Here is a 15,000-nt window from a genome sequence, read left to right as displayed (position 1 = left end):
CGTGAAAAGCCTGGAAAGAGGGGCGAGAGACAGCCAGAGGGGAACTGAGCGCAAAGCAGGGAGCGAGGCGGGCGCCGACGGGGATCTAACTCCAGAGCACGGCGGTTGGAGCAGACTCGGAGACATTGGAGAGGCCGCCGCAGCTGCGCTCTCGGGGATGCCGTCTCCGTTCTTCCCCCTCCCTCTCCCTTCGCTGTTCCTCGATCGACGCCGCCTGCTCTCCCCCCTCTGGCTGTTCTGCTGTGTCGTCGACTCCTTCCTTTACCACCCTTTCTACTCTCCTTTCTTCGCGGTCTCCGCGTCGTTCCATTCCGCATTGCCTCCCCTCGCCTCGCCACTGACCCTGGAAAACACGGCAATCCCACATCCACCTCTCGCGTTTTCTTCCTCTTCTTCCTCTTCTTCTTCCTCTTCCTCTTCTTCCTCTTCCTCTTCTTCCTCTTCTTCATTTTTTCGACTGCCGTTCTTTGCGAGCTTGGCCGGAAGCGGGGCAACGGAGGAGGCGAGCAATGGATGCGTGCGGATTTTTTTGTTGGGGACGGCGCGGCGGAAGCGACGCGTTCGCATCGGGCCTGGGCAGGCCGGGCGACGATCCGCGAGGGGAGAAGAGAGAGACTGCGAGCGAGATCGCGAGGGCGAACGTGAGGACGACGGGGAAACGTCTTTCAGCGAGGAAGAGAACGGAGAGGGCGACGACTGGCTGGAGCGCTTGGGGCTCCTGGACCGGAGAGACTTGGAAGCAGAAGAAAGCGTGGAGACAAGGCAGCGCGAATCGAGAGAAGGGAAACGGCCAGAGAAGGGGACGAGCGCTGGGAAGCGAGAGGTGCGGGCGCAAACCGACTTCGACTTGCTCTGTCTAGCGGTGAGCTGCTGCGGAGCGCAAGTGGCAACCAGGCGCGAAGTCGAAGGTGTAGGAGCGCGGAGGCAGGAGGGCGGAAACCGAGGTGAGCGGAACGCGAGAGGCAGAGAGCAACGAAACAGGGGAGAGCAGACACTTGAAAGCCGGAGGCAGCGACAGAAGGGAGAACAATGGAGAGAGGGGGAAAGAGAGGCTGATATGCAGTGCTCAGGGAAACCAGCAGGGAGACGAACAACGCGAAGCGACAAAGGTCCAAAAATAGAAAGGCGTCTCTGAGAGAAGGTCGAGCTGCAAAGACAGGAGACTGCGGAGGCGAGAATCGCGGAACGAGGCGTTGTTCACGACCGAAAAAAGCAGACAGAACTTTTGACATGGAAACATGGCAACGGACGTGACGCACGTTAACAAACCCTTCGTGTAGAGAGAGGGCGGGCCGGCGGGGAACCATTTCTCATGCGAGCGCGGGTACGCATGCAGCGGGAAACGAAGATGTGCGTGGTTCCCCATCTCAGTTTCTCTCCTCTGTATCGCTGCGTCGCACTGCTTGTCGTTGTGGGCAGAAGAAACCACGTTATCATCTTTCTCTTTCCTCTTCAGGGGGACCTCCAGTGGCTCTGCCTGTCAGCCACGTCGTCGTCTGTTCGCCTCAGGCACTGGACCGCTGCCTCCGACCGCGGTCGCCTCACCACGGAGTGTCTCTGGGCCACCAAGGAGCCCAACTAGCCACGAGGAGACACCTTCCAGATCATCGTCTCTTGCGAGCTGGGCTCTCGCCGCTGCCTCCAGCGCAAGACTCGTATGCTGAGTTCGCGGGAGCGAACCCTTGCGCGGAAGCCGCGAGAGAGCAGCAAAGCAAAAGACAAGAGAGGCGATGCAATTTCCTCGCCGGGCTCGAAATGCTGCGAGCGAACGCTGTCCCCTTCCTCTCGATTCAGTGGATCGTCGACATGTACCAGTCTGTAAGCGGCCGGGCGAGGGTGTTGTCCTCGTTTCTCAAGACATGTTAATCGCATGCGGCGTCTCTGAAAAAACGGGCCCTTTGGTTTGCTCGGCAAGTCCGGGTTGCGGTGAAAGGGAGAAGGAACGAGCAGCGGGCCGGCGAGAAAAACAAGCGCAAGTGGGTGACACTGACACGCACGGTTCTGATCATCGTTGCATTCTCAACGAACACCGCGACCCCTCAACCGGCAAAAGAGATCTACCTCCATCGCCATACCTCCAGCTCTCCGCAGGTGTCTCTACACGCGGGGGGCATGCTGCAGTGCATGCATATTTAAACATATATATATGCAAATATGCATATATGCATATGTGTGGAGCTGCATACGAATTTCGGTCAGCTCACTGACGTATCGGCGTGTACACGCGCAGGGAGGTTAAGGCGAGAGGAAGTTGCAGGAACCAAGCGAAGCGCGGTTTTCGAGAGGTGAAGGAGGAACGCGCGCCCCTTCGTCCAGGTTGTTTCCGCTTTCGAGTTCTTGTCTCCGTCGCCTCGTGCGTCTTAATCTCGGTTTTAGAATTCTGTTCTCGCTGGTCAAAAATGCCCTTGGATTTGCACCTGCCACCCGCCTCGCTCGGCCTTGATCGTCTCCAATTTCTTTTCTCTTGTCTTTTTCTCTCAGGGGGTCGTTCCTCCGCAAGGCCCGTACCTGCTTCAGATCCCTCCTTTCCCTTCCCTGGCACCATCTCTTTCGTCCCTGAACGCGGGAGAGAAGTCTATCAGTCACGCCCACGCCGATTCTCTCTCTTCGTCCCTCGCTTCTTCGCTCCCTTCCTCTCTCTCTTCTGTGCGAGCGGAGAGCACTGGAGCGCGAGGGGGACGGGAGAGTCTCAGCGGCTTCGCCGTTTTCCTCTCCGTCTTTGTGGCTCTTAAGAGGCCTTCGCTGATCGAGGTGGGGACAGCAGACACCGAACCACGAAACACCCCTTTTCAGGGGCATCCTTTTCTCACGTCTTCGTCGCCGCTACGTGAAAAGTGAAAACTGCTCCGGGGTAGCCTTCCTGTCTCCACACACATTCATGTAAATACATGTTGACGTTTTCTTTGGCGCGGTGCCTCAGCGAGCACCATGCGCCTTTCGGGCTTTCTCGCCCTGTACCAGTCACTGCACTAGAGTCATTTTCCTGCGGTCGCACGCGTACCTCTCTCTACACGTCTATGTATGTCGCTTTCGTCTCTGCCCAGATGCATATATCGAGATACATACACACGCAGGTACATATATATATGTGTATATGCGATGTTTCTGTCCGTATTCTCTCGCTGTGGCTGTGTATAGATGCATGCCAATTGGTGTTGGCGACTCCGACTGTCCGTACGTGTCTCGTCGGACTTTGTGGTGGAGACTCCAGCAATGTTTGAGATGCCTGTGGCGAGAGTTCTGCGTGTACGTTTCGGCAGACTTGCAGGGAGCAAGGCTGTTTCTCTGTCTGTGTCGTTCCGCCCCTCTTGCCGCTCTGCGCCTCCCTCGTCCTCGACCTGGCCGACCTGCAGGGGCTCTTCGACGCTCCAGCCTGGAGTGAGAGCGTCGCCGCGTCGTCGCACCTTTTGTCTCAGCCGCTTTCGTGTCCCTCCGCGCCGCCATTCTCCGCCTCGTCGCGTTGCGAAGAGAGCCAAGAGAGCGACACCGGTCCTGCATGCGCCCAGCGAGGGAAGGGGCGACGCGCGGAAGCTGCTCAGCGGGAGACGAGGCGAGGCAGGCGCGAACGGCGGGCGGGCGAGGAGATAGAGCGGACGGAGAGGGGTGAGAAAACGACGAAGGCACAGGCCGACACCGATCCCAAAAGCGAACTTGACCAGCGCTGCCACGAGTTGCTTCAAGGGACAGAACGTTTCTTCCACAAGGACGATCTCCACAGTGTCTTGCGGGCCATGGCGGTGCGTAAAAGAGGACAGGAGTGGAAGAGAGGGAGGAGGCCAGGAAGAGAGGATGAGAGAAAGAGAGGAGGAGAGAAAGAGAGGAGGAGAGAAAGAGAGGAAGCGCGAGGGAAACGGGGCAGGGAGAAAGAGAAGGCTAGAGGCAAAGAGCAGGATACAGAGGAAAAGGTTGAGAAATGAAACACTCGTGTTTCTTGGGATATTTCCTAGACATGCAACTCCTGACTGTGACGTCCGCCGGATGTCGGGAAGATCCCGCGAGCTGTGTGATCTCGATAGTATGCGGGGGGAGGCTCGAACGTGTCTAACAAGCGTTTGAGTTCATTTTGAACAAAGGCGTAACCTTTGGATTCGGGGTGTCGGTCATCTAAGGACACCTGCCTCGTGTCTTTGGACGGGTCTAGCGATTTGTTGAAAACGGGTTTTCGTTCGCAAGTCGCCGATCTCTTCGAGAGAAGTTGCCTTTCCTTCGGTTGCGCAGACCTCCCAACTGGCAAGCAGTTTTGGCGCTCTGCTCGCTGGTCAACAGGGTCTCGGGGTTTCCAAAGAAGAGACAGAGAAGGCTGGGACTGAGCTGTCTCCAGAAACCATTGTCGCTTTTCGTCGTTTCGTTCTGCCTTTTTGTCTGTCCTGTTCCCCACACAGGCACCGTGCGAGCACGCGCAGACCCTACTTGTTGTGAGCGAGGAGGAGCTCGAGGCAGGTCTAGCTGGCTACCTCGCACACACTCTCGAGTGTTTCTACACCCACCGCCTGTCTGTCGCACCAAAAAAAAACAGCGCCGAGACTCCGAGAGAACGAGGTCGCCTGCCCCCCCTCTCCGGGCCTGCAGACGCCCCCCTCTTGCGCGTGAAGCGAGAACCCACCGAAAACCACGCTGCGTCTCGCTTTGCTCCCTGGGCAGTCGTCGAGCCCGCGCTTCTGGTCGACTTGGCAGTTTCGCCAGCGACGCGCCGCCGCATCGGAGTCGTGGACTCGCGAGTGGACAGACAAAGAGAGCGAGGAGGGAGAGAAGAGAAAGAACAGGAAGAAGAAGAGAGAGAAGAAAGAGAAGAAGAGAGAGAAGAGAGGGTTCTGCAGATGGCGACGCCAGAGTGGCTTCAAAGTTGCTGGAGACGACCGAGAGGGGCGCCGAGGGAACATTTCACTCTTCAGGTAAGGGCGAGAAGAGGCGCCGCGCTTCGGGCCGCGCAGTGGATCACGTTTCAAGGGCGACTGCTTTTCGTCCGGTGTTTGGCTCAGAGGATTCCACAGGGTGTGCGGGGTTCCTGGAGCCGGTGCATGCAGGTGTTCTCCGTGACTACTGTCGTTTCGGTTCTGCCGCACTTTGTCTCGTGTCTACGTGTCTCTGTCTACCTCTGCCGACCTCTGTTTTGCCGCCACGCTCTTGACTTTCTCGTCTGTTCCTCGATGCGGATCTCCACCTAGTCCTCTGTTTATTTCCAGTGGGCAGGGATATACATATATATATATATATATATATGGATGCATCCCTGTTTCATGGCGTGTGGCGCTTCTCTCTCTGTCTGAAGGCTCAGGAGAGTGCCAACATGCCCTTCTCTCTGTGTAGAATTTGGTTCGTTTTTGCCAGAGTTTCTTTCCCCACCACTTGCTCGACGGGTTTGTCGAAGACCTGCTGCCCGAGGACCGTCAGACACATTCCTTTCATCCGACAGAGGGCGAAGAGGAGACCGAGCAGCGGCGCCTCCTTGCAGCTCTCGAGGCGGATGTCGTCATCATGGCGCGAGGCGACTCGCAAGACAGGCGAATGCAGAGGAGAAAGCTCCTCCAGGAAAACCAAGAAAGAAGGTAAAACAAAACACTTCGCTCAGACACACCAGAAAAGTCGCACACACAAATTCCTACTGCTCATGCATATATATATATATATATATATATATGGGTATTGCTAGCATGCGCATGCGTGTGGCACCGCTGCAGCTGTGCGTTTTGCGACTGTTAAGAAGCTGGCGCGCACAAGCTACAACTCTCAGAGTGTCAACGTGTCTCCCTCAAAAAAACACTATATATATATATATAGACGCACACAGGTACCACGCATGCGTGCAGGTATATATGTAAATATATGAAGGCACCTATGGGACTGTATCTGCATGCGTCATCTGGCGCGTGGTGCGTCGCGTGGTCAGATGGGTGGAGCTCTTTTTTCTGTGGATATGCCCAGTGGCCTCTTGTCTGTCTCGCCTCAGATGCGTCTTCCTCAGACTCCCCTGTTTTTGGCTTTTTTCTCAGAAGGCAGGAGGCCCTGCGGTGCCACGAGTTGTACTTGGAAGCTGGGCGGCAGTGGACAGAGCGGCTGCAAGGATCCAAGAGGAGAGAAGGGTGAAAAGAAGGGGCGAATCCGAGAGAGTCAAAGAGCGTCTCGCACACCGAGGTCTCGACAAGAAACGGATTGTTCCGGCTGTTCCAGCTTCCATCACCTGGACAGCAGAATAGATGGCGTTCAGCGGCTCCGAGGTTTTTACCGAAGTTGCAGAAGACTTTTCCATTCTTTCTCTTCATTCTTGTCTCTTCTCGCCTTCTCTCTCTCTCTTTGCTCTTGTCGCTTCGTTTCGCTCTCTCCTTTCGCCTCCTTTTTGAGTGTGCATATGGGCAGGGTGCAGAGGCAAAGCCGGTGCTGCGAACATGGTCAGCAACGAAGCCGAAGTCAGCTTTCCGCGGACGTTTGCGATGTTGGTGATGTATTCCCTCAGAGGGCTGTTCTGCGGTGACTGACGCTGAGGGAACCGGGTGGCTGTGGAATTGCAGCTCGCTCCCGCAGGCTTACATTGACGTGTCACGCAGGATTAGAAATACTCGAGGATCACCGACTGCGACTTCTGTGCGCGTTCGAAATTTTTCCTTTTCATTGGCTTCTTCTCCATCTTTTAGTTGGTCGTGGGAAGCATGCCCTCCTCTTCCACTCCTCCTTGAGCGCCCCTCTAGTGACTCTTTTTGAGTACCCTGTGAAGGGTTGCCATCTCTGGAGTACCTTGGCCCACCGGACCGACAGGGTTTCTTCACGCCCGCGAAGCGACACGTGCAGCGAGGCTTTCCACGACGACTCTTCTTCTTTCTGGAGAAAAAATACAGAGGAAATAAATGTACTTTCGAAACTGCGAACGCAAAAAACCACAACGAGGGGTACAGACTGGTAGGAGGCAGCTGGTGGATTGAATGCGATCGAAGCCAACAACGTGTCACTCCACAGCCATTCATACTGGCGCGTAGCCGGAAACGGAAATGGGGTGAGATGCTTCACGCACATGATGAAAGTTGCACAATAAGGACAAGGCCTCGCACCAAGGTCCTGGGCAACACTGCAAGCTGAAAAGGGGACATTCAGGTGTACATACACTCCAAAGTTGAAGTGTCTGGCACCGCGTGCTTGAACAGGAGCTCCTTCCAACCTTCCAGTGTATCTGCTTGGATTTCTGTCCAAATATCGATATATTTGTACACGCTCTCCACCGGTCAACTCCCGTATCCTCGCTTACTCATCCAATGAGATGTGCACATTCGACACCCCAGCACCCACGCATGCACATATGCTTGGACATCTATATTAGACATTCTTTTTCTTGCGTCTATGTACACGTAGATCCAGATGTGTGTGTGTTATTGACAACCTTCGGAAGGTTCTGGTCCGTGTTCACGTTCCCGTTTAGGTTTTGGCGTTGCTAGAATGCGATTTTGAATGCAGACATGAAGTGAAAAGAAGGGGGCCACAGCAGAAGTCTAGATACCCTTGCGCCCTGCTAGCCTTCCTGCTACAGTGTACGTCAACTCGAAACAAGGCCTCACCGGCCTCCTGATGTGGACACGCTGCATGTCCCACGCGAGTCGTTGCTGCGAGCGCTCTTCTTGGCTTTTATGTGCAAGAGAATCAGAAAGCAAAAGACCAGCAAAAGGAGAGGAAGCTGTGGAGAAAGCTCAGAAAGAATGGGACTTGCACAAGTCCCCTCCCCGCCCCCCGGCTACCCTCGTGTCACGGCGTGTACATAAACACCTCAGCAAGATCACGGTGTGTGAACGGCCCTCCCATTTTCCGAAACAAGTGACTTTCTCGCCCTCTCGCGAGTTCCTTTCTTCGAGTGAGACTTTTCTCTCTGGTTCTTTCCACCTTTGCCGTCGTTTTCTGAAACAACTGCCACTGCGCGTCACGTGACCCCCTGGGCGCCTTCTTCCTGGATGGCTCGCCGGCGCTGGCCGACGGGAGAGCCATTTGTCTTGACATCCTCTGCCCTGTCTGCAAGGTGAATCTCCAGCTTTGTGTCTCACTTTGTTCCCTCGACGATTTCCTTCTTCAGAGGTACCAAATGAGTGATTGCTATCTTCTACTGCCTTGCTCCAACCACCGCACAGAAGACACGCGCTCTCTTTTTTTGTCTCTGGCAGGCCGGAGAGAGACAGCAGTATCCGACGCGGGCTTCGCATGCAATCGACAAAAAGTTGAGATCGTGCGCTGTTTTTTTCCTCCCGGGAGAGAACCGGGCTGTCACTAAGACACCAACAAGCCAAGCTGCCTCTTTAGGTGTCTTTCTCTGTCGAAAGGGAAATTCAAAAGGCGCCCGGGTCGGCGGTGTTCTCGCGATCTCCGAATGCGACTTCTCGACTTCACGCTGCACAGGGTCTTTTCTGTTTCTTCCAGGCTTCGCTCGTGCGCTTGCCGCACATGCATTTTGTTTCCTTTCCTCCCTTCTCCTCGTAAGATTTACTTCTTCCTTCCTTTGGACCTAGCGGAAGGTGTCGAAAAGACTCTCCATTTGGGCGGTAGATGAAAGACAAGCTGCGGCCTCCTGTTCGCGCTCTGCCAAAACTCCGGCGCTTTCCGCGACAGTTTCTCTGTCGGTGAAGTGACATCACCGTACACACACTGGGAGAGGAGGGGCAACTCTTTCAGAAAACACAGCGGTTTCCCCTGAAGCAGAACTCAGCATTCTCTCCTCTGTCCTGCTGTATGTACACATCCACTTCTGTCCTTTCGCGGATTCCTGCAAAAGGGCAACAACGCTCGTGTTTGCCTCGTCCTTCGCTTTTCAAGGCTGCCGTCGACGCGCGCCGTCCACTCCCCTCAAAACTCTCATCTGGGTCTCCTATTGGTTCTCGCGTTCCCCTGTCTTTTCAGTTTCTGTTCTTTCGTAGCTTCGTCCGACTCTCTCCTCTGTCTACTATTTCTCCTCTTCATCACGATCTCGCATCTTTCGTCTTTTCTTTCTCTTCTGTTTCTTTTCGTTTCTTGCACCTCTTCTTCCCCCGCCCAAAGACCTTTCTCAGGAACGGACACGCGAGTGGTTCCTGCGTCTCTGCCTCTCCTTGTTACTCTGCCGCCTGCGGGCGTGTGCCGCAAGGCAATTCCGAAGCTCCGTCCTGTGTTTGTCTTTGCATTCTCCAATCTTCGGTCGCAAGAGAGGCGCTCCACCATGGCGAGGCCGCCTATCAGAGAGCGGACGCGATAGTGGCCTTTTTTGGGAACCTCCAGTCTCCTGCTTTCCCTCGGGGTCTCTGGGTGTATGTACACCCCGGGAGCGCCGCACGCACAGGAGCACGTGTCGCAGAGGAAGCAGGAACGTTCGGATTTTCAAATGTGAACGGCTAAAGAAGGTGCACCGTAGCTCTCCTTTTCTCTGTCTCTGTCTGTGACCATCTCTCTATCATTATATGTATATATCTGTATGTATCTCTACGTATATACGCGTGAATGTTGAGACTGGAGATGCGATTTAGGAAGGCGTGCTTATTTTGAAGCAGAATCGGGAGAACGAATTTGGGTGTGGCGTTTACGAGGCGGAGGCGTCTTTGAGATGCGTGGTTTCGTTGAGGAAATAGGAAACCTCGAGAAATAACAAAGGACGCGGCTGGTGCCGGGAGGCCGAAATACACCTGCCTTGGGTGTCTGCTCACATTCTTCTTTTGTCGACAAAATGAATGCCGCCGGGTCAAACGTCAGCAAAGAGTTTTTCCACCTGATCAAGGCCATTGGAGAGGCCAGATCAAAACAGGTAACCTCTTCATATCTTTCCTCTTTTCGCCCCCTTCCTCCTTTGCACTTTTTCGTGGACCGACCGGGCACGTCGGTTCTTGCTGTCACGGCTACTTTCTCCATTCCGTCTCTCCCTCCTTCTCCCACTTGTCGCCTCTCTCTTCTCTTATCACCTTGTCTGTGTTTGTGCTTCTCTGCTGTCGCTTCTCTCGTTTCCTCTGTCTCTGTCGCTCTCCCATCTTGGCGAGATCGGCGCCTCTGCTGCCGTCTCGTGAGCGTCTTTTTCGCCCTCGCGATCCGTCATTCGCTTCTTTCCCCCGCCTTCTTCCCGGTCGCTTCTTCGCTCGCCTTCCTCTCTCTTTTTCGCCTGCCTCTCACCCTTCGTGTTTTCGCTGTGTCGCTTCTCTGTGCCGATGCGCTTATTCGTCAGGAGGAAGACCGCATTGTCGCCAACGAAATCGCCACTTTGAAGGTGAAGCTTAATGAGCCGAACATCTCCCCGGTAAGCGGAGCCGTCTCTCTCGAACAGAGAAGGCAGAAAGTTGATCTTCGTCATGACGCCCTGCTTCCGTCAGTTTCGGCGATCCCTCGACACGGCATCGCTGAAAAAAAAATCCCTGAAAGCGGCTGGGACGTTTCTGGCGCGCAGACTGCCTGCGGTGATCACTGTTTTTTCTGCTCAGCAAAAGATGCAGGAGTTGTTGATTCGGAGTTTGTACGTGGAACTTCTCGGCCACGACGCCTCGTTCGCCCACTTCCACGCGGTGAAGATGACAAACCAAACCAACAACATCAAAGCCAAGAGGCTCGGTAAGGCCCCTTTTCTGCCTGCCTCGTTTGCTCCCGGCGCATGCGGCATGCTCGACCTTGCTGTGTGGATAGGCGTCCGGTTCTCACCAGCCTTCGCGATCCTCCTCTCGCGCCTTCGACACCCCTACACTCAACAGACACAAATGTGGAGAGCAGCGTGTCCTGTGAAGAACGCGCGTTTGCTTTCGCGCACATTTGCTTTTGCGTCTCTCCACTTTTGCTGGAAATCATCCGTGCGTCTGGGCCTGTGCTGGGCGAAACGACGTTCGCTTTCACAAAAGTCTGGCATCTTTGATGTGTGGACGCGTGCCTCGCCCGCAGATGCGCGACTGGCCTAGGATCCCGCAGGGGACAGAGGCAACAGACCTGTTGAGACAGAAGTAGAGTTTTTTGGTGTCGACTTGCTTTCGTTTTGTTTGTTCCTCGGTCCTTTACCTCGCGGCGAATGCTGGATTCTCTTTTGCGGTGCTGCAGGCTACTTGGCCTGCAATCTCTTCCTCAGCGAGGACAACGAACTGATGCTTCTCCTCATCAACACGATTCAAAAGGTAGAGAGCGTTCGTCCCGAGACCCTGTTCGCTCCCCACTTTGTTGTCTTTGCACTTTCCCCGTTTCCTTTCTCGAGCGTCTCTAGGTGGAGGAACCGCCCGTTCACCCTCCAATCCCCCTGGTCGCTGTCAGTTCTTCGATGGCGACTCGCATCTCCTGGGATTTCGTCTGTCTGTCCCTGTGCACACTCCACTCCAGGCTCGCAAAAAGCCTGGTTTCATCTCGAAGGCGCCGCACGTTTCTCGTTTTTTTCAGGATCTCGCTTCCCCAAACATCTTGAATGTGCAGTCGGCGCTTCACTGCGTGGCTCGTCTGCTGACGGCCGAGATGCTCCCTGCGCTGTTGCCTTCGCTCTCGTCGCTCCTGCAACATCCGCATGCAGCAGTCCGGAAGAAGGCGGTGATGGCAGTCCACAAAGTCCTCGACTTGAAAGAGCGCCAACAAGAGCGTCGCGCGAAGCTCGCAGCGTCGCTGAAGCCTGCGCGCGCCGCCCTCGAGGACGACGACTTTGACTCCGAGGTCATGGAGGGTCTGAGAGAGAAGATGAGGCGAGCGCTGTGCGACGCAGATCCCTCCGTGATGGCTGTCTCTCTCCACGTCATTCACCGCCTCGCAGCGAAGAACGTCGCGGCCTGGCGCGATCTGGTGTCTTCGCTCGTCTCCATCTTGAAGCAAATCATCGACCGAAAACTGCCCAAAGACTACGAGTACCACCGAGTCCCTGCCCCGTGGATTCAGGTGCGAAAAGGGGGGAAAGAAGGAGAAAAGGAGAGGAGACAAAAGGCGGGAAAAAGAGGAAGAAACAGACGGTCAAGAACAAAAACAGGGACGCGAGTGTAGAAAAAAGGGGAAAGAAGACTAATGACGAGTCCCGCGGGAGGGCTTCCTCTCTTGGCGTCTCTCTCACGTATCGCTTTTCACTTCGTTTTCTTTTCAGATCAAGATTCTCTCTCTCCTGTCGACGCTGGCGGCGGGAGACCAGCGGGCCTCTGAAGAGGTCTACGAGCTACTGCAAGAGGTGATGCGACGCGCGGACGCAGCGGGGGTGAATGTCGCCTACGCCGTCATCTACGAGTGCGTCCGAACGATAGCTGCTCTGTATCCTTACCCGAAACTCCTCGATGTCGCCGGTTGCAGCATCAGCCGCTTCATTTCCGCGGAGAACAACAATCTGCGCTACGTCGGGGTCACTGGCCTGGCTGCGGTCGTGCAAGTGAGTCAGCGCTCGGAGAAGATCCAGAGCTCGCCCTGTATAAAGACACCATTACCAAATCCATTATCGTTAGTGTAAATAGATAGACCTAACTCTTCCGTGAGGCCCAAGGCAAAACACACAGACTTACGTTTCAAGCCTCGCTGCGCATCTCTCCACGCCTCCACTCTGCTCGCTGCATCCGCTTCTCTGCCTTGACTTTCTCACTGGGCATGTGCTCTTTCTTCCTTTCTCTCCACGTCTGTTTCTGCTCCTTGTTTCGCTCCTCCTCCTGCCTGTTTCTTCTCTTTTCTTTCTCGCGCGTTCCGGCCCCTGCGTCTTTCTTCTCTGGCATCAAAGTGCACCGGCGCGGGTCGAGACCGACAACGTTGGCTTTGCTTCGAGGCTCGAGACTCCTTTGAAGAAGCGGATCACTGAATTCCACGCGAAAATGCTCATCCTCTGGATTTCCGACACAGATTCCCGAGAGGCTTCCGGCTTTTTCGCGTTCAGCACTTCAGTCACGCATCGCTTGGCTAACAGAGAAAGATCATTCTGCTGATATATGTGTTTCCTCGCGGCTGTAGGTTTCTCCCGCCTACGCGACGCAGCACCAGCTGGTTGTTGTCGATTGCCTCGAAGACAGCGACGACACGTTGAAGAGGAAGACTCTCGACTTGCTCGTGAAAATCACAAATCCCGTAAACGTCGCCGTCATTGTGGAGAAGCTGCTGGGACACTTGCGCGCGACTGTCGACGCACATCTTCGCGCAAACCTCGTCCAGAAAATCATCATGCTCGCTGAGAGGTGAGGCGTGCAGAAAACGCGAAGAAACGCGCAGGCGGTCGCGGCGTCTCACCCCGTGTCCCTTGGCGGGGTGGAAACCGACGGCTGTCTTTGCTTGCCTTCCTGATTCATTTCTCTCGCCCATTCTCTCTCCTTTCCCCTTCTTGTCTTCGTTTTGTGTCTCTTTCTCGCTCTGTGTTTCTCTCTCCTGTTCGTTCTCTCTTTCTGTCTTTCGCTCTTTTTCTCTCTCTCTCGTTCCCTCGTTCTTTCCTCTTTCGCTCTCTCTTTTCCCTTTCCCTGCTTTCTCTCTCTCTCTCATTTTCTGGGTTTGCTGCATGCCCCGTCTGTGCTCGCTTTCGCCTTCCAGATATTCGCCGGATCCGCGTTGGTTTTTGGAGACGATTTTGTGCGTCTTGGAGGTCAGCGGTCCGTCTCTGCCGCTCGCGTCTTCGGGCGCGAACTCGGGAGCGCTGCGGGGCCTCGCGGGTGTCTCGACAGCTGGCAACCTGGCCGCAGGCCTGTGCTACTCGACGGCCTACTCCCTGCTGCAGCTCGTGGCGGAAGGCCCGACGGAGAACGAGGAAACAGACCGCGAATTCCGCGAATACGCCGTCAACGACATGGTTGCGCTGCTGGAGCGGAAGAAGCTGGTGATCCCCGATGTGCTGATGCAGGTGCGCAGGGAAAAAGCTCGCAAAAACGGACGGAAACCGGGGCCCATGGGGGGGGGGGGGGGACGCACAGATGAGTGGGGCAAGACGGATGTCGCGAAGGCGCCGCGACAACTCGAAAGGAGAAGACAGAGAGACGGTGTGAGAAAATGCACTCGGAACGGGAAAGAAAACTGCGCAGACTTCGCGCTGTGTGCAGAGTAGCCTCCGTCTTTGTGTCTTTCGAATGCTTTTCACTTTTTCCAGGTTGTCAGCTGGGTGCTCGGCGAGTTCGGCGGCTACTGCCATGCAGGGGAATCTGTCATCGATCTTCTCGCGTCGTGCCTCGAGAGGTAAAGAGCCACAACTGCTTTTCTTTCTTCTCATTGCCCTTTTCGGCCTTAACACCTCGTCTATCTCACGGCTCTTCGATTTTTTCTACGTCTATCCGTTCATAAGGTGGAAGAGCGGCCGTGTGCACATCCACGTCCAACCGTGTGTACAGGCCGTGCGGCGTCTCTTTGGCGGTAGCACAACTGTGTGTTGCACAAGTTTTCGATTGACGGCACACGCATGCAACAGAGAACGCACAAGTGAAGCGAAGAAGGACGAGCATTTCTCCCCTTCTTCGGTAATCCAGTCCCGATAAGCGGTTCGGATACTCCGGCACAAACATAGCTACCTATAAGTATATTCGCGTGCGTGCACGTTCTCCTTGCGTTTGCGTGTATATGCATGTTTGCGTCTTTGCGGTTTTTGACTGTTTGCGTGCTGCAGGACGTATGAAGACCCGACGACGCAGGCGTGGATCCTTTCAGCCATTCTGAAGCTGTGCGTGTTCTACGGGCGGTGCGCGTTGGGCTCCGGAGCGGCGGTGGACGCGCGAAGTTCGACTGAGCAGGGACGGTCGAAGGCTCGCGGCCTGCCTGCGGGGCTCCTCCATCTCCTTCAGAAGCAACAGAGACAGCTCGCCACGCCGCCGGAGGTACAAGAGCGCTGTTTTCGCGGCCTCCTCCTCCTCCAGCTGGTCCCCTGGCAGGTGCTCAGGTGCGCGGGAAATCCGTGAAAAGAGCGAGCGAGGTGTCCATAGACGCAGGCGTTCAACGAGCACTTCTCTGCAGGAATTATGTACAGAAAAACGCGGTTATGTGCATGTGCACGTACGCTACTGAATGTAGCGTTATACACGCGTGTGTATGTCTACTAAATGCGTACGCTTCTGCCTCGGGAGAGCTGCGTGTAGGTTCGTGTCCCAAGAGGAAGTCAGGGGGCAGTTGCCGCGTTTTGGGGGG

The 15,000-nt window shown here is 55.3% G+C and overlaps 2 protein-coding genes across 2 annotated transcripts in view; both read left to right on the top strand.

The window, feature by feature from the left end:
- Window positions 1-6,084, top strand: part of NCLIV_018870 (conserved hypothetical protein) — a gene marked incomplete at both ends in the record, with an annotated part of 8,590 nt that extends 2,506 nt beyond the window's left edge. Inside the window, 7 exons of the mRNA XM_003882081.1 lie at window positions 1-944; window positions 1,646-1,818; window positions 2,482-2,751; window positions 3,261-3,737; window positions 4,383-4,892; window positions 5,329-5,546; window positions 5,991-6,084. The exon at window positions 1-944 is cut by the window's left edge and continues 245 nt beyond it. Of these exons, the coding sequence (XP_003882130.1) occupies window positions 1-944; window positions 1,646-1,818; window positions 2,482-2,751; window positions 3,261-3,737; window positions 4,383-4,892; window positions 5,329-5,546; window positions 5,991-6,084 (2,686 nt within the window). The remainder of the gene's footprint in view (window positions 945-1,645; window positions 1,819-2,481; window positions 2,752-3,260; window positions 3,738-4,382; window positions 4,893-5,328; window positions 5,547-5,990) is intronic.
- Window positions 6,085-9,661: 3,577 nt separating this feature from the next.
- The window catches only part of NCLIV_0188 (adaptin N terminal region domain-containing protein), a gene marked incomplete at both ends in the record, with an annotated part of 9,644 nt that continues 4,305 nt past the window's right edge, over window positions 9,662-15,000 (top strand). The window contains 10 exons of the mRNA XM_003882080.1: window positions 9,662-9,739; window positions 10,151-10,222; window positions 10,404-10,530; window positions 11,005-11,078; window positions 11,335-11,817; window positions 12,017-12,292; window positions 12,859-13,079; window positions 13,426-13,732; window positions 13,976-14,061; window positions 14,486-14,755. Of these exons, the coding sequence (XP_003882129.1) occupies window positions 9,662-9,739; window positions 10,151-10,222; window positions 10,404-10,530; window positions 11,005-11,078; window positions 11,335-11,817; window positions 12,017-12,292; window positions 12,859-13,079; window positions 13,426-13,732; window positions 13,976-14,061; window positions 14,486-14,755 (1,994 nt within the window). The remainder of the gene's footprint in view (window positions 9,740-10,150; window positions 10,223-10,403; window positions 10,531-11,004; window positions 11,079-11,334; window positions 11,818-12,016; window positions 12,293-12,858; window positions 13,080-13,425; window positions 13,733-13,975; window positions 14,062-14,485; window positions 14,756-15,000) is intronic.

This window comes from Neospora caninum, chromosome VI (genome assembly GCF_000208865.1).
Source record: "Neospora caninum Liverpool complete genome, chromosome VI".
NCBI lineage: Eukaryota > Apicomplexa > Conoidasida > Eucoccidiorida > Sarcocystidae > Neospora > Neospora caninum.
This window is presented reverse-complemented; position numbering and strand designations above follow the sequence as displayed.